This window comes from Aquarana catesbeiana, linkage group LG09, assembly GCF_042186555.1.
Source record: "Aquarana catesbeiana isolate 2022-GZ linkage group LG09, ASM4218655v1, whole genome shotgun sequence".
Taxonomy (NCBI): Eukaryota; Metazoa; Chordata; class Amphibia; order Anura; family Ranidae; genus Aquarana; species Aquarana catesbeiana.
The window spans coordinates 235,798,617-235,816,023 of record NC_133332.1 but is presented as its reverse complement, the minus strand read 5'-3'; the positions used below and the strand labels follow the sequence as shown (position 1 = coordinate 235,816,023).

At 42.9% G+C, this 17,407-nt stretch overlaps 1 protein-coding gene across 3 annotated transcripts in view; it reads left to right on the top strand.

Annotated features, from left to right (window-relative positions):
• The window catches only part of PNPLA7 (patatin like domain 7, lysophospholipase), a 478,577-nt gene that overhangs the window by 449,178 nt on the left and 11,992 nt on the right, over positions 1-17,407 (top strand). For all 3 annotated transcript variants that reach the window (XM_073599988.1, XM_073599989.1, XM_073599987.1), the window contains one exon: positions 10,848-10,929. In XM_073599988.1, the coding sequence (XP_073456089.1) occupies positions 10,848-10,929 (82 nt within the window). The remainder of the gene's footprint in view (positions 1-10,847; positions 10,930-17,407) is intronic.

Genomic DNA, 17,407 nt, shown 5'->3' with positions numbered 1-17,407 from the left:
CAAACAGCCGAAGTCTGCCCCCCACCCGTGAGAGCGGGGGCGCCCCTTCACAAGGAAGACTTGGAGTTGGGCTTGGGTGGCTTTTGGGTCCAGGGCTTTTTCTGACCCTGGGGTCTTTTAAACCCAGACAGCTGAGGCCATCGATACCGCTTAGGGAAAGAGGCACCAGGACCTGGGGTATTAGGAATTTTATAAGAGGGTTGCTTCCCCTTCTTCTTAATAGGAAGCAGGGCGCTCTTTCCTCCAGAGATCTTTTGGATATATTTATCCAGATCCTCGCCAAACAGGCGCTCTCCATGAAATGGAAAAGCAGCAAGTAGCCTTTTACATGGCGTCTCAGCAGACCAGTTCTTTAGCCACAATACTCTGCGCATATGAACTGACAGTAACGCAAAACGAGACATCTGTTGGATTGAGTCTTTTAAAGCGTCTACCGCAAAACACAAGGCATGAGGGATCTCTGATAGCTCCTCAGCAGATTCCTCCTGGCAAGGTATGTTCTTTACCAGCCTCTTAAAGCGATCCTTTAGGGACTGACAAATCCCAATAGCTGCAATAGCTGGCTGAACTGACCGAAAAGGAGGCCTTTAATAAGGACTCTAGCTTTTTATCAGCCGGATCCTTGAACCCTTGGGCATTATCGCCTGGACAGGTTAAGCTTTTATTCACAGAAGATATGGCAGCGTCCACCGAAGGTGTGCTCCATTTTTTTCTGAACTTCTCCTCCATAGGGTATAAGACAGAAAACCTTTTTGGAGGTAAGTATATCCTGTCAGGATGCTCCCAGTCCGCGTAAACCAACTGCTCCAGTAACGGATGCAAGGGAAAAGCTAGGGAAATTTGTTTAGGTCGCAAAGATCCCAGGGTAGAACAGGAGAGTGCAGACTCCTGAACTGGGGGTAACTTAAACCCATTTCGTACCATCTCCATTAGAGATTGGATAAACAATTTCTGGAATGAGAGGCTGAAATTGGCACTTCAGAGCCAGAGTCCTCAGCCAAGGAATCTTCAACCTCTCCTACCGCTTGGTCTTTTATGACCATTTCCTCCAGATCCTCTGCCCATTCTGGTTCCAGCTCACCTGGAGCCATCTGGCTATAAGAGTCCTGGGGCTCTAGTGACTCTCCACTTGGCCCAGGCTCCGGGGAGGGATATCTATTACGCTTCCTTCCCCCCTGTGTTACAGAGGCAATCATGCCAGCTATTTTGCCTTCAAGGCCTGCTAAGGCAGATGCCAAATCATCCTTTGTAACATAAGCCGAGGCAGGTACATTGGTAGTGGCTACTATGCCTGACAAGTGCAATGGCTCAGCCAGGTCAGAAGCTGCAGGTCCTTCAGGAGAAACTGAGGCTGCATCAGCATGGGGTTGGTCTCCTGTCTTTTGTGGAGGGACTCTTACCCCTGTGCTTGCCTTGTTCCCTGTTCCTCGTTTTCTGGAAGACATTGCTTACACACGAGGAAAATAAAAAGGAGTACTCCCCACAAACTACAACTAGTTTTAACCTGTCACCGCTGTATCCAAGACCAGCAGGCTCACGTGCCCACCATTCGCTCTGCTTCCTCCATGTGCATGCCAGGAGCTCCCTATAAGCACTAGCCTGGGAGCAAGCGCGTGCATCAGCGACCCGCATGGCGCATGCGCCGTCCTGACGCACGCGGCGCACCTGTGATGTGGACAGTAGCAGCGCACACCGGCGGCGCGCGCGCAGTGGACACTCAGCGCGCATGCGCACTCGTACGCCAAAATTTTTTAAAAAGCGCGCCAAACCGGCCCTCTGTAATCCAGGACATAGGATCAAGGCATACACCAGTAGTTTCACACAGGGGAAACAGGAATACCAACTTTAACAAGAGTCCAGCGCCTAAAAAGAACACATTACAAGCAATACCTCGTTCTTGAACCGAGGTTCGGGTACCATCCACTTTAGCTTAGTAAGCCATCCGAATGGATCCGATTATAACATCCTCAGTGGGACATTTTTTGAAGAAACTGAAGAGCTTCAACAGCCATGACCATCACCTTCAAGACACTGACGAAAAAACTGAGGCACTTCCTGTGTAGGAGGGGTTATATGGGAGGAACCGTCTTACTATTGGTTGCCAGTGTCCAATCACGTAAAGGTAAGCGTATAACCCACATAGTCATTATTATGGTGCTCTGTGTCCCGTGATGTACGATAAAGAAAAGACTCTTCTCCCAATAACTTGGTTCTGGCAGCCTGGAGAACAGTTCACTTTTCAGGTCATTAGATTAAGCAAAGAAACGTGTTTGCAACCAGGCTGACTGCTTGGTAGGATAAGCAAGGCACAAACCTACTGTAGCACTGCTAAGCAGGAAGTAGAGTCTAAGTATATAATGAGCAAATATACCTACAACTGTAAGTATTAATAATTACACTTGGATTTAAAACAGCAGCTGGCTAATATAACATATTTTAAGTTAAAAGAGCAGTTCAGGATTTGAAAACGACAAACGATTATACTCCCCTAGATGGATGCACCATCGATCCGATGCCGCATCTGTCCCCCGCTGGCTCTGCAATGAGAACTGAGCGATCATACTTGCTGATTGCTCAGTTTTCCCCTCTGTTCTGAGCAGAGAGCCGGGACTGTCAGTGGCTCTCTGCTCTCCCCTCCAAAACTCTCCGGAGCACTGGGCTGTGGAGGGGGAGGGAGGGGCAGGCTCTCATCAGCTCGCTGCCATTCCAGGCTTCTGTGTGATTGCCAGCATAGTCAGGTTCTTTTCAGAGCCTGGACCAGCTCTGTGATTTCAGCCATCAGAGGGCTTCAGCCCACTATCAGCTGAAAACATATCACGGGAGTGCAGAACGAACTACACTCCTGTGATCCATAGGAGAAGGGGACAGCAAATTGACATTGTTATACAAGCTGTACACTCACTACTTTACATTGTAGCAAAGTGTCATTTCTTCAGTGTTGTTACATGAAAAGATATAATAAAATATTTTAAAAAATGGGAGGGGTGTACTCACTTTTGTGAGATACTGTGCATCCATATAAAACATAATTTATTTGAAACTTAAAGTGATTGTAAAGTCTTGTTTTTTTTTTTTTTTTTTTAGTTAAATATAACAAACATGTTATACTTACCTGCTCTGTGAAATGGTTTTGCGCAGACCAGATCCTCCTCTTCTAGGGTCTCTCTTCGGTGCTCCTGGCCCCTCCCTCTCTTGAGGGCCCCCACAGCAAGCAGCTTGCTATGGGGACACCTGAGCAGAGCCACAGCTCCCTGTGTCCATTCAGACACGGAATGTAATGTTTTATATTCCCATCGCACACGTTCCTGGTATAAGCTCTAAAGGTTTGAGTGCTGCAGCAACAACCAGCTGGATACTGGTTCAAGTCACAATGCAGATACTTGCCAGCACACCAAGGATCAGCACAAGGTGGCATCCAAACGGTTTAGTTTATTGCATGATCACAACACAAAAAGGTGCAACGTTTCAGAGTCATGCAGGACCCCTTCGTCAGGCATGTGACGAAGGGGTCCTGCGTGACTCTGAAACGTTGCACCTTTTTGTGTTGTGATCATGCAATAAACTAAACCGTTTGGATGCCACCTTGTGCTGATCCTTGGTGTGCTGGCAAGTATCTACATCATTCAGACACTGAGCCGCAGACCTGCCCCACCACACCCCCTTTCTCTACTCATTGGCTGACTGACTTTAATTGACAGCAGCGGAAGCCAGTGAAGCCGCGCTGCTCTTAGGCAATGAGAAGGGGAGTTCCAGGCACCCAACACATTCCTGCAACATCGCTGGATCTAGATGGGGTTCAGGTAAATGTTAAGGGGACTGCTACACACAGAAGGGTTTTTATCTTAATGCACAAAACACATTAAGATAAAAAACCTTTCTGCCTTTACAACCACCTTAAGCTTAAAAAGGAAGCAATAAAAATACACTACATAGGGCTGCAAATAACATTATGTGATCAAGATATGTTGGACACGAAGATATCTTTATACACAGATGATGCCCTCCTCTATCTACAAGACGCAGGTCCCTCTCTCAATACAGCTCTGGCCCTGTTTAGTGAATTTGGTACATTTTCTGGTATACGTATTAACTTGCATAAATCCACACTTTTCCCTCTTGATCCACGGGGAGGAATGGACAACCCACCTACCCAGTTGACATGGGCTGAACAGTTTAGATATTTGGGCATCCAGGTCAGGAGGGACCCGGCTACATTTTCAGACCTCAGTGTACTCCCGCTGCTGTCTCAACTTCGGGAGAAATGCACGGGTGGGGGTCTCTGCCGTTGAACCTGTTGGGACGGATTCGTCTCCTTAAGATGATTTTCCTCCCCAAGTTTCTTTGTTTTTGGGAAGCGCCCAAATTGGATGCCCAACTCTCTTTTTTAAGGCTGTGGAGCGCTGTATGGGGGATTTCAACCTGGATGCCCAACTCTCTTTTTTAAGGCTGTGGAGCGCTGTATGTGGGATTTCATTTGGGAGGGAGCCGTTCCCAGACTGGCAAGGTCAACGTTAACTCTTCCGATGCGTTCTGGTGGTATGTCGCTACCTGACCTAAGGGTTTACTTCTGGGTAGCTGTCCTGGTAACTGTTCGATGGTGGTTTATGCAATCCCGGGCTAACGCGGCGGTGTGTCTTGAGGCGGCTGTCCTGGGGTCCCTTGGGAAAGTGGGCAACCTGGTTTATCATGGTCAACGTGCATACCCTGTCCTGCCACATCCCACCAGGACTACACTTAAGGTATGGACGATAGCCAGGAGGAGATTCCATCACCCTGATAGATGATCTCCTGTTACCCCATTATGGCGAAACCCCAACCTCCCAAACTTTCGTTCCATTCCTGACCCTCAACTTTGGGCTAGGTATGGGATAAAGACACTGCAAGATGTGTTGGCAGCGGGCACTTTACTACCCTTCGCAGTACTTAGCGCCAAATTCCATTTACCAGGGTCCATGCTCCTTAGATACTTCCAGCTGCGGCATGCAATACATGCCCAATTCTCTTCTCCACCTAATCTAAAAATGGATCCTATTGAGGAATTACCAGCCCAGGAGTCCCTATCCAAACCCCTGTCTGCCCTATACTTTGAAATGCTTAGTGCAGACTCTCCCAGGATGACAAGACTCTGGGACAAATGAAAGACTGACATAACCGACCTTGACAGGGAGGATTGCTTGGGTGCTAGTGCCAAACTGTTGATCTCATCCTGGGATAAGATAATCCAAATTAAGTTTATTTTTTTTGTTTACAAAAGTTTTATTTGGAAGATTAATAAAAAGGTTACAAAACATCGAGTACAGTATAAAATAGGGTTACAGAGATAAGCATTAGAGTAATGTATATATTCCTAAAGATGTTCGATAAGCAGAGATACTGAACAACCAATAGAAAGAGAGAATTCCAATAAAAGTCGAATGTAGCAGACTATCACATATAAGTAGAGTATAATCACCTAGTGATGAGAAAAGGATTCTGGTTTGTGTGTATTTTTGGAGTTGGTGAGAGATCTATATGTCTCATTATTATAATGATTAATTATCAGACCAATACAACCATTTAGCATTAAAAATGTGCATACTATCGTGTAGAGTATGATGAATTCTTTCAGATAATTTGAGTAATTCCATCCTAGTTAGGACCTGTGACCATGGTAGGTTGTTAGATTTCCAGTTGAGAGCAATCATCCACTGAATGGAGCTGAATAAGGAGTGAATCAATCTAACACATGGGGATGGTATGTCAGGGATATTCGCATATAATATGCAAATTTGAGGTGAAAGACTGATTCCCTTTTTCGCAATTGAATTTATTTTCAAAGAGGCAGTGTTCCATACTGGACCTAGGTGCTTACAACTCCAGAAGATATGGAGATATGTGCCAGATTCAGAACAACCTCTGAAACATCCTGGAGGGGCTGACGGGTAAAAGGAGTGTATTATAGAGGGGGTCAGATATAGTCTAGAGAATAGTTTTGTTGGTGTTTCCCTAAACGAGACTGCTAGATTGCATTTATGGCGGTTATCAATCATCTTGTTCCAAGTTTCTATGGGGAAAGTACAACCTAACTCAGATTCCCATTGTAACATTGGTTTGGATTTTTCAGGCATCATATTGTTGTTGATATGTCTATAAAGCAGTGAAATCAAACCTTTATCTCTTGCGGTGTTTATACAAATATGTTCAAGTAAGGTTGTGGGGGGTTGGTAGTTTAGTGAATAATGTTCTGTATAAAAGTGTTTGATTTGTAGATAATTTGTAAGTTCAGAAGAGGGGAGATTATATTTGGATTGGAGCTCAGAAAAAGTAGAGAACCCCTTGTTTAATATCAACGATTTCAGGGTAATCAAGTTATTGTCAGGCCAATGAGGGAATGGATTACTTTTGTTGAGATTTTGAGATAGTCTAGGGTCACCTAAAAATGATGCTAGAGGAGGGGTATCTGAAGAAAGTTTAATGGATTTATTTATTTTAGTCCATGTTTGTAGAGTGTGAGCTACTATGATGTTTAGTTTAATGATCTTGTGGTAAAGGTTTGGAGTGCACCATGGAAGGCCTTGTAGGTGGTAAGGGGAGATTGAGGATGCTTCAAATTTAAGCCATGGAATGTGTAGGGTGGGTGCAAACCAACGAGCCAGCTGTGTAAGTTTGGTAGCTATGAAGTATTGCCAGATATTGGGCATTCCAAGTCCACCTAGCTTTTGAGGTCTAAACATGAGGGTATAGCTGCATCTTGTTTTTTTTATTTGACCAAATAAATTTATTAATCTCCCTTTGTAGGGCTTCAATTTTGGTTTTAGGCACATTGATGGGTAGAGCACGGAAGTAATATAGTATTTTGGGGAGAATTGTCATTTTGAAAGCGCAGATCCTACCCAGAAGGGAGATATGATACGTGGACCATGTTTTAAGTAGTGCGCTGATGTGCGAGAGAAGGGGAGAATAATTGGTTTTATATAGTGATTTGTAGTGGGGTGTGATGTGAACACCAAGATATCTAAATGACTTGGTGCACCTATAAATTTAAAATTTTGTTGTAAGTTGGTGATCAAATCAGGGGAAAGGTTGATAGGCAGGGCCGAACATTTATTCAAGTTAATGCCTAAACCTGATATGGAGCGAAAAGAATTAAGTTCGGAGATGAGATTGGGAATAGATATGAGTGGGTTTGTGATAAATAATAAGGCATCATCTGCGTAGAGGCTTAATTTGAATTCATTTGAGTTTTTAAGGTATCCGCTAATGTTAGTGTTGTTTCTTATGGCTTGTGCTAGGGGTTCTATGGCTAATGCGAATAGCAATGGGGAAAGGGGGCAGCCCTGTCTAGTGCCTCTGCTTAAAGAGAAAAACTCTGAGTTATGGCCTGGGATTTTGATTCTGGTTTGGGGGAGGTGATAGAGGGTGTTAAAACCATGGATAAATTTGTCAGAAATACCAAATTTGGGGAGTAAATGGTTCAAATATGACCAATTCACGCTGTCAAATGCCTTGTGGATGTCTAGGCTGAGTAGGCAGACAGAACGGGAGAAGAGGTTAACATCTTGGACAATATTAGTAACCAGTCTGATGTTATCGGTAATCTGTCGGCCCGGGATGAAACCTGTTTGATCTATGTGTATGAGGGATGTGATGACAGATGCTAATCTGTCTGCGAGAAGTCTGCCGAAGATTTTCAAATCATTATTGAGGACTGAAATAGGGCAGAAGTTTTGTGGTAGGGTGTGATCTTTGAGAGGTTTGGGGATAAGAGATAAGTTCGCTAACAGCATGTCGTCAGGGAATTGCCCGCCCATAAGGATATGATTGAAGAGTTTGGTTAGTCTGGGTACTAAAAGAGGTGCAAATTTTTTATAATATGATGAAGTAAAACCGTCTGGGCCAGGGGCAGTCGATGTTTTAAGTGATTTAATAATATTGGCAATTTCCTGATCTGTGCAGGGATCACTGAGGGTGGAGGCTTGTTGTGCATTAAGTGTAGGTAGATTTATATTATTCAGCCAGTTGAGCGAAGTATGGTGGGGTTGAGATTGAGGACCGGAAAGAAGATCTTTATAAAATGTAGAGAAAATATCTAAAACTGCACGAGGGTGAGTAACCAGGTTACCAGTGCGGTCACGTAGCTTATATATGTGAGGGGGTTTGTGCTCCTGATTGAGCTTTTTGGCAAACATGGTGGAGATAGAATTGCCATGTAGTAAAAATTTGGCTTTTGAAAATCTAAGGGACCTCTCAGTGTTTGATGAAAGGATAGAGTCTAAAGCTTGACGTTTAGCTTGAATTTGAGTTGTAATCTCGGGAGAGGGAGATTGACCTAGCTTTATGTATAAGAGGTCTAGATCTTTAGTGAGGGTCTTGATTTCTGTAAGTTTAATTTTATTTTTGGCAGCTGCGATGCTGATCAAGTGTCCTCTAAGGACCGCTTTGTGCGCTGACCAGAGTAAGGTGGGGGATATGTCCTCAGTTGAGTTATTGGTAAAATAATCTTCAATGTGTGTATGGATGTTTTGAATTGTGGATGGATCAGAGAGGAGGGAGTCGTTCAGGCGCCAGTTAAATGGTGTAGGGGTAAGACCTATATGAGAAGTATCAAATGCAACCATGTCATGGTCAGACCATGGACAAGGGTGGATTCGAGCTCTCGAGGAGTTAGCCAGAAGAATGGGGGTGCTAAAAATATAGTCAAGTCTGGCATAACAGTCATGTGGGTGAGAGTAATGGGTATAAGCTTTTATGCCAGTGTTGTGAGCTCTCCAAGAATCAATCAGTTGGAATTTACTTAGTGAGCGATTGATTGATTTGGAGAAGGCCTTAGAGGATAGAGTGACCCTGCTTCTATCTAGAGAGGGATGTGCGGTTAAATTAAAGTCTCCTCCCACTATCATATGGGGGGAGCTAAAACGGTCTAGGGTTTCGAAAAGTTTTTTGAAGAATGTTGTTTGGGCTTCGTTGGGGGCGTATAAACCAAATTAAGTTTATACAGGGGTGTACTACACACCACAGAAACTGCGCCATATCTATCCTCAAAGATCCCAGGATTGTACTCGTTGTGGGGGTGCTGTTGGCACTTATACGCACATGTTCTGGACCTGTCCAGAGTGGCCAGCTTCTGGGGTGGGGTGATTGACATTATAATTTTCTGTCTCCAACTGGACTTTCCTGTCAACCCAGAGTTGCTGCTATTAGGGGTAAATGATGATGATCAGAGGCTTAAATGTACCAAACTGCTAATCTTTTACAAATTGTACAATGCTAAGAGATTGTCCTTAAGTGGAATTCCCGTTCCCCTCCCTCCGTAGTCTCGTGGGAAAAGGCTATAAATGTGGCACTTCCTATGTATAACATGACATACATCAGCAGGAATTGCCCTAAAAAATTTGACCGGGTGTGGCAGTCGTGGACGGCGTAGGGAAGGATGCCCTTTGTGTGGTGCACGGTTGAGCCACTCTTTTGGCACACTCCTTATTGGATATTGTGAACGGGTATTGATGGTGGGGTATTTGCTATTGATCTTTAAGGCTAGCTATGCGATCTACGCTCCTTTCTTCCTATGTCTGTATATCAAGTGACTGTTATTTTACATGTGGATTTTTATAAGTGTACCATGCTCCAGTTTTTCAATAAAAGAACATTCTGTTTAAAAAAAAAAAAAAAAAATTATATGTTGGGCACAATTCTGCTTATCTCAATGCGCTTCAAAATTGCTTTCTTCCTCAGGGGAAATGAGAATTTGTAGAGACTGGAAGATATACAAAAATATCATAACACGTAATCAATATACAGTATATAATAGATATCAATACCAGTGAGCATGATCATAGACTTGCAATCCCCTAGAGCTGGTCAAGGACCGCTTAGTTCAACAGAACCTATAGGTGCCAACCTTGGTGACTTTTTTCTCCCCAAGGTTGGTGTCCATAGGCTCTGTTGAGGGAGGTGATCCTTGACTTGCTCTAGGGCAGTGATGGCGAACCTTGGCACCCCAGATGTTTTGGAACTACATTTCCCATGATGCTCATGCACTCTGCAGTGTAGTTGAGCATCATGGGAAATGTAGTTCCAAAACATCTGGGGTGCCAGTTTGCCATCACTGCCCTAGGGGATTGCTTTGTGACCTCTGAACACAACAGTGATTTTAACAGCTGCATGTTCCTGTGATCATTTTGGGGTTTGTAAGTCTATGGTCATGCTCATTGGTATTGATTATGTTTACTATATATATTGATTGCATGTGATATTATTTTGTATATCTACAAATTCCCATTTCCTCTAAGGAAGAAAACAATTTCAAAACGCGATGAGCTACGTTACTTGATCACATAATGTTATTTGCAGTGCTGTGTTGTGTTTTTTATTGCTTCCTATTTAAAACGTATGTTCCAAATTAATTGTATTTTATATGGATCCATCCAGATAATATGTGAAATGCCTAAAGAAAATCCCATCCAGATAAGGTTTTTTACGTACTGGACCCTCACTCTTCAGCTGCTTTGTAGAGACAGATGAACCCCATGTAAGCTCCAAGTCATTCTAATCAGAACTTATACAGGGCTGAATACTCTTGCTACCTCAGTGGGGGATTAATCACCAAGCACCAGTGCTGTCACATAGAGATATTTAAATGCTTCTCCATACCCAGAGGTAACAGATATTTATTTTTTTACTCCCAAGTGAAGGGAAGGTGAGTATATGCAGTTGTTATGGGAGGCATTAAAGCATACCTGTTGCTTTGTCCTGTTTGGATAAAACTTTGAAAATTATTTCCTAATACTTGCCAGTTTTTTGGTTAGTTATGTGATACAGAAACTCATCTTATATAAATCTTACCTTTCTTTTTCACGCTTGGCCCACAGCTGAACACCTGCCCCAACGCCTCCTTCACAGATCTTGCAGAGATCGTGTCTAGGATTGAACCTGTGAAGACAGCCGTTGATGGTAAGTGCAAAACTTCTCCCCCTTCATAGAGGAACAGTGTGCTTACACATTACAAAATGTATAACTTACTAGGAATATCTGATAATAACACCATAGCGGCTGAACATTAAGGCCTGTATCAACAAGCTTTGGGGTTTGTATCTGTGTAATCAGTTTGACATCAGTGCGAGATGCTTCTGAGATCATTCAGAATTCATTGAAGGGCATTTGGCATGCTGTTGACCTATATCAGACCTGCCTTTCACCTGCTTCAAGCAGTTTTGCATTCCTTTAAAGTTTTATTGGAATTTGGAGTGCAAAAACAAGCTTGAAACAAACAAAATTCTGTGAACACAGGCCCTAAGAGAATTGTTTTGTTTCCTTTTTATTGAGGGTTGCAACAAGGGCAAACACTAATCCCTTCACATTGCCTCACAGTCCTTTAAATGGAGCAGCTTGATCACATGATCAGCTCTCATTCAGTCACATGATCAGAGCCTGCCTACTGGCTCCTGATCAAAAGCTGTGACCAAGAACTGTCAGTGACAGCTTGGTGAGTGTGCTGAGAGCATGCAATGAGAGCACTCTGAGCACACAACCTCAGACCACCATAGGCACAGAGATGTGGCAGCTGGGCATTAAAGCCCACTCTACCTGCCACTGCATATATTTATTACACAACCGGGAATAGGTTAGTGACATTTGTGCATGATTGTAGTTTTTCTAAAGTTCACCTGTGCTAAAAAAATATGTCAGCTGGCATTGCTGAACTGCGCATGCAAAATTGCCATCTGCCTGGCTGTTGATCCACTGGCTTCAAAAGTTGTCTGAGTCATGGATCCAGGACATGTATACAGATCAGGTGTCCTGACCTTCCTCTGGCTTTTATTTTTTTTTATTCTTGTTCAAAAGGCATTGAGGCTGGAGGCAGCCCAGTAACTCATATATTCAGACTAAGGTCAGCAGCCTCTATTTTCCTTTCAGTAATAGTTTCCTTTAAAGCTTAACTCCAGACACATATATAATAGGTTTTCTCCGGGTACTCCAGTTTCTTCCCACACACAAAGACATGCTGGTAGTTTAATTGGCTCCCGTCTAAATTGGCCCTAGTATGTGTATGTATTAATATGAGTTAGGGACCTTAGAGTGTAAGCTCCTTGAGGACAGGGACTGATGTACCATATATATGTAAAGAAAAAAATGAATATGGTCTATGGCACCATGAGTGATGAGCCTCCATCCCTAAATATATATGTATACAAAAACGAGAACATGGTCATGGGACTTTAAATGAGGCTAAACACTTATAAACAGAATAGTATACATTATTACATATTTATTACATAGTAGTAAAATACATATTAACAATTTGATGGACATAATAAAATACCAACAATAAACAAAAAAGGGGATATGGTGAGCTGATCCATAATAAGTAATCATAATAAACATAGCAAATTCATAAAAGTCATTAATGTTCGTATACATGATGTTTTGATGGAGATGCATGATTTTGGCAGCTGGAAATGCATGAGTGCAAAATTCATAAAGATCCACAAATTTCTTGACATCCTATAACGCTATGCGTTTCGTGTATTTGTTTCCACTTCCTCTGGAGTAGATGCAAAAAAATGATAGGTCAGCTCCAAAGAAGGGGGGGCATTGAACCTTCTTCCCTACTATTGATCTTTACATAACATTGCTGGCCCATTGTGCCATCATCTATACACACAAGCTATGGATTCTCTTTATGTTGAAACCTTGGTCTGCTTTCCATTTGTCCTTGAGGTCCGTGTTGGTCACCATGCCATAGCCCCCTGGGGTAGACATTATTATTATTATATAAGGTACTTGTATAGCGCCGTCAATTTACGCAGCGCTTTACATATACATTGTACATTCACATCGGTCCCTACCCTCAAGGAGCTTACGATCTAAGGTCCCTAACTCACATTCTCATACTAGGGCCAATTTTGACAGAAGCCAATTAACCTACCAGCATGTCTTTGGAGTGTGGGAGGAAACCGGAGTACCCGGAGGAAACCCACACAGGCACAGGGAGAACATGCAAACTCCAGGCAGGTAGTGTCATGGTTGGGATTCGAAAACGGCGACCCTTTTTACTGCTAGGTGAGAGTGCTACCCACTACACCACTCATTCCCTGGTTCCCCCACCCAGAGAACTGCTAGGCTCTTTCTCTCTCCTCTCTTCTTTGGAGCTGACCTATAATATTTTGCATCTACTCCTGAGGAAGTGGAAACTAATCCACGAAATGCGTAGAGTTATAGGATGTAAAGAAATTTGTGGATCTTTATGAATTTTGCACTCATGCATTTCCATCTGCCAAAATCATGCATCTCCATCAAAGATCATGTATATGAACATTAATAACTTTTATGAATTTACTATGTTTATTACCATCACTTATGGATCAGCTCACTATATCCCTTTTTTATTTATTGTTGGTATTTTATTATGTCCATCAAATTGTTAATATGTATTTTACTATTATGCAATAAATTTGTAATCATGTATACTATTCTATTTATAGGTGTTTAGCCTCATTTAAAGTCCCATGACCAAGTTCTCGTTTTTGTATAAATATATATGTAAATCGCTGCATAAATTGACGGCGCTATAGAAGTACCTGTAATAAATAAATACCAATTAATGCAGATTTGTCTTTATAAAGAAACGTTTAAATGTATTTTTAAATGGAACTTGTGTTAACCCTTGATTGCTGACAGGAGGAGAGAAGTGATATATAAGCTCATCTTATTACTTACAGGGCCAGAAGGTGGCTGTGTTGTTTAACCTTTTCACTGCCACCAAAGTAGGGCTTACATCACTGATGGCATAAGTTTTACACACACCCCCAGTTGCTATAGCAGGCAGGGTGTGTTTGCATTTGTAAAGCCCTAAGGCCGCATGCACACAAGACGCCGGTGCAAACTCTGCTGAACACGTTTTTAAAAGCTGAAACCGGCATTTAGAAACGCCCATTTTGCTACGTTTGCATGCCGTGTTTAGCGGCGTTTTACCACGTTTGCATCTAGAAGCGTTTAGTTAAGATATCATAAGACCCTCCCCAAGCTCAAAAAACAGTAATATTTAACTCTTTCAGCCATTTTGTGAGACCAGAGTGAGTAGCAGCAGCTGAGAGAGTAGCAGTGTACTTATATTTAGCGTGTCACTTGCCACGTCACCTGCCACAAGTTGTGGATTATCCACTTGCCACGTCACTTGCCACAAGTTGGATTGTCATTTGTCACGTCACCTGCCACAAATTGTGGATTGTCCACTTGCCACGTCACCTGCCACAAGTTGCTTGTTCAAATCTAACAATATATGGGTCAAATTTCAATTATACTTCAGATAACAGCAATGCTAGTGGTGTATTGGATTGGATCAAGGGCTCATTATGGTATATAAATGGTCTATGAATCATTGCAAGCAATTATAATTGTTTAAAATATTTTATTAATGGTTTTTCATCATTTGCCATTGTCATTTTTGAGATTTTTAATGTAAAAAAAAATAGGGCACCTTTAAAAATGGTTATAAACGCGGTGCCGCGTTTGACGTCTGAAATGTGGAAAACGTTTGCGTCTGAACCCATTTTTTTGCTTCTAGAAAAACGAGGTTAAATGCAACTGCCTAAAAACGCCAAAAAACGAGACTGTGTACATGGACATATAGGGGTTGATTTACTAAAGGGAAAAAGACTATGCACTTTCCAAAGTGCAGTTGCACTCTGCAAGTGCACTTGCTCCAGAGCTTAGTAAATGAGTAGAAGCTCTGCTGATGTCCACTATCCAGTCATGTTCAAGCAAAAATTCTGGGTTTTTTTATTTTCCTTGCACGTGATTGGGTACTCTTTGCAAGGTGAAGCCTTACCTCATTTACTAAACTCTGGAGCAACTGCACTTGCAGAGGGCAACTGCACTTTGCAAAGTGCACAGTCTTTTTGCCTTTGGTAAATCCACCCCATAGGATAACATTGAATGAGTTCAGGGGCAGTTGAAAAAAGTGTCCAACTGCCTCTGAACGCGCGTTTAACAGCGTCTCGTGTGCATGAGTCCTAAATGCACCTGTCGGGGCACCTGTGTACAAGGTCATTGCTTGCTATTAGGAATGCCTAGAGTGAGAGCTATAATTTTAGGTCCATAATTTATGGTTAACTCTAAACTAATGGCCTGTAGGGGCTTTTAAAGCATCACTTATGGAAAATATAGGGTACCAAAGTATGTTGTTGTTTTATGGGCACATACAAATGTATTGCTTGCCATGTTAGGGATCTATTTACTTGTTACCTTAAATATATATTCTTAGTGAACTTTTCTGCTTGATAAGCCATTGCGCAAATATTGTGTGGCCTAAAAAATTGGAACTACCGCTATTTTATTCTCCAGGTACTCTGCTTTTAGAAAATATGTGTTTGAGGGGTTTTAACTAAACTTGATGCCTAAATTTTTTTTTTATTTTTTTTTTTTAACGTGCGCAAAAGACCCAAAATTGGCTTTGGCAGCTAAAGATTAAAGGTGGTTGTATCTTTTGAGATTGTTGATATTTGTGTGGCATACTCAATCCTATGGACTTCATAAATGTTCTCGACTTTCTCTGTGTTTGGGGCACTTTTCAATTACACAGCTTTTAGCCTTTTTCTGAAAGGTGAAGATAAACAAGGTATATGGGAGATTTAGGCAGCACAGGTAGTCTAGCTCTGTGGTCCTAGTCCTTCATCAGCCGTATGCTGTAGGTGCTGCCATCATTTACAACTTTTAAAAAGTGCAAGCTTCAGTACCACCGTCCTCACTTTTGGCTTTACTAATTAGGGACTAGTGATCTGATACACACATGCCGGGCTGGTTCATACCTGAATTGCACAGGAACGTGGTCCGTGATTTGAATAGGCTTAAATTGCACTGGATCGTACAAAAATGAGTGCATGCCTTATGTTTCAAAAATGCACTGCACCAGATCGAAATCCTGTGCAGGTAAATGCACTGAATTTGCAATCTGTGTTTGGGGTGTAGTTAGGATTATATTGACACCCACAACAGAACGCACACTAGGGGTCGACCAATATCTTTTTTTCAGGGCCAATACTGATTTTTTGTCCGCCTTTCAGGCCGATAGCCGATATTAGGTGCCTATATTTTGTACATCACCGTTACCTGCCACCAGATGCAGCGTGTCACTTGCCACCCATATGCAGTCTGTCACTTGCCACAGCGGTGATGCGAGGCGGGCAGTGAGAGATTATGTTATCTCTGCTGCCCGCCGCACCGCTGACAGAGATTGGCAGAGACTGCCGCGCGGGGAAAGGGGGAGGAGGTCTGACCAATATCAGCAATATAGGTAAGTTTCTAACCGATAATTTGAAAAAATGTGAATATCGGCCCCTGATAATCGGCCGCTCCGATAATCAGTCGACCCCTATCACACACCCAGTGCGTTTTAAACATGGTGCTAGGAACATGCATGGAATGTGGGCTTCCCCCACTGCATTCCGGTGTAAACAAGCCTGCAACCAGCAAAGTCAAGAGCTTGCACCATGAAATACAAGTCAGAAATTGCAGCCCCCACTATATATGACCACAGTTTAGGATGGGTGTAGACATCTGTTTAAGAAGTCATCTGAACGTCACCTCTGATACACTATGCTCAATGTGGCCGAACAGCCCGTTAGCCTCTCCTGCACCTGCTGCTTATTGAGTTGGTATAACCCTACATGCAGCAGATTTGCTGTGTACATAACTGTTATTCACTGTACTCAGGCAAAATATATGAGAACAACACAATGTAGACAGGAATCAGGTGGCCACATATCTGTGTTCAACACCCTTTACTATTTTAATTGCCTCTCTATTGCTCTGTAAAAATCCTATTGCTCCTAAATATGACAGGGCATATGAGATGTCACCTGCCTCCCAACAGACCAATGCTTGGAGCCTCAATAGTGAAACTGCATTGCTGTGGCATGGTGGGCATGCCATAGGGCACAGGTGTCAAACAGAAGGCCCGTGGGCCGAATCCGGCCCTCCAGGCCATTTCATGTGGCCCTCGCACCTCTCCTGCAGCTGCAGGAGAGCTCCAGCCCTCCTCTGGTCCTCCTCCAGACCCCTACTTTCTGCTTTCAAGCAATGCATCCAGCTTCTTCCCAGCAGCAGCATAAGAAAAGGGGGTGCACTGTGATGTTAGGGAGAGTAGGGGACTCAACTTCTGATGGTGGGGTGGCTCTTGACATCTAATGTAAGGGTAGGGGATGTGCTGGACATCTAATCTTACAGATACAACCAGCCCTTTTGAGGACAATCGTAACGCTGATGCGGCTCACAATGAAATTGAGTTTGACACCCCTGCCATAGGGTGTACAGTTATGGACAGAACTCAGAATTGTTGGCAATTGTCTGTGACATTTCAGAGATGCCAGCAGGGATGCTGGCTAAATAGAAGTACAGTATCTCACAAAGGTAAGTACACCCCTCACATTTT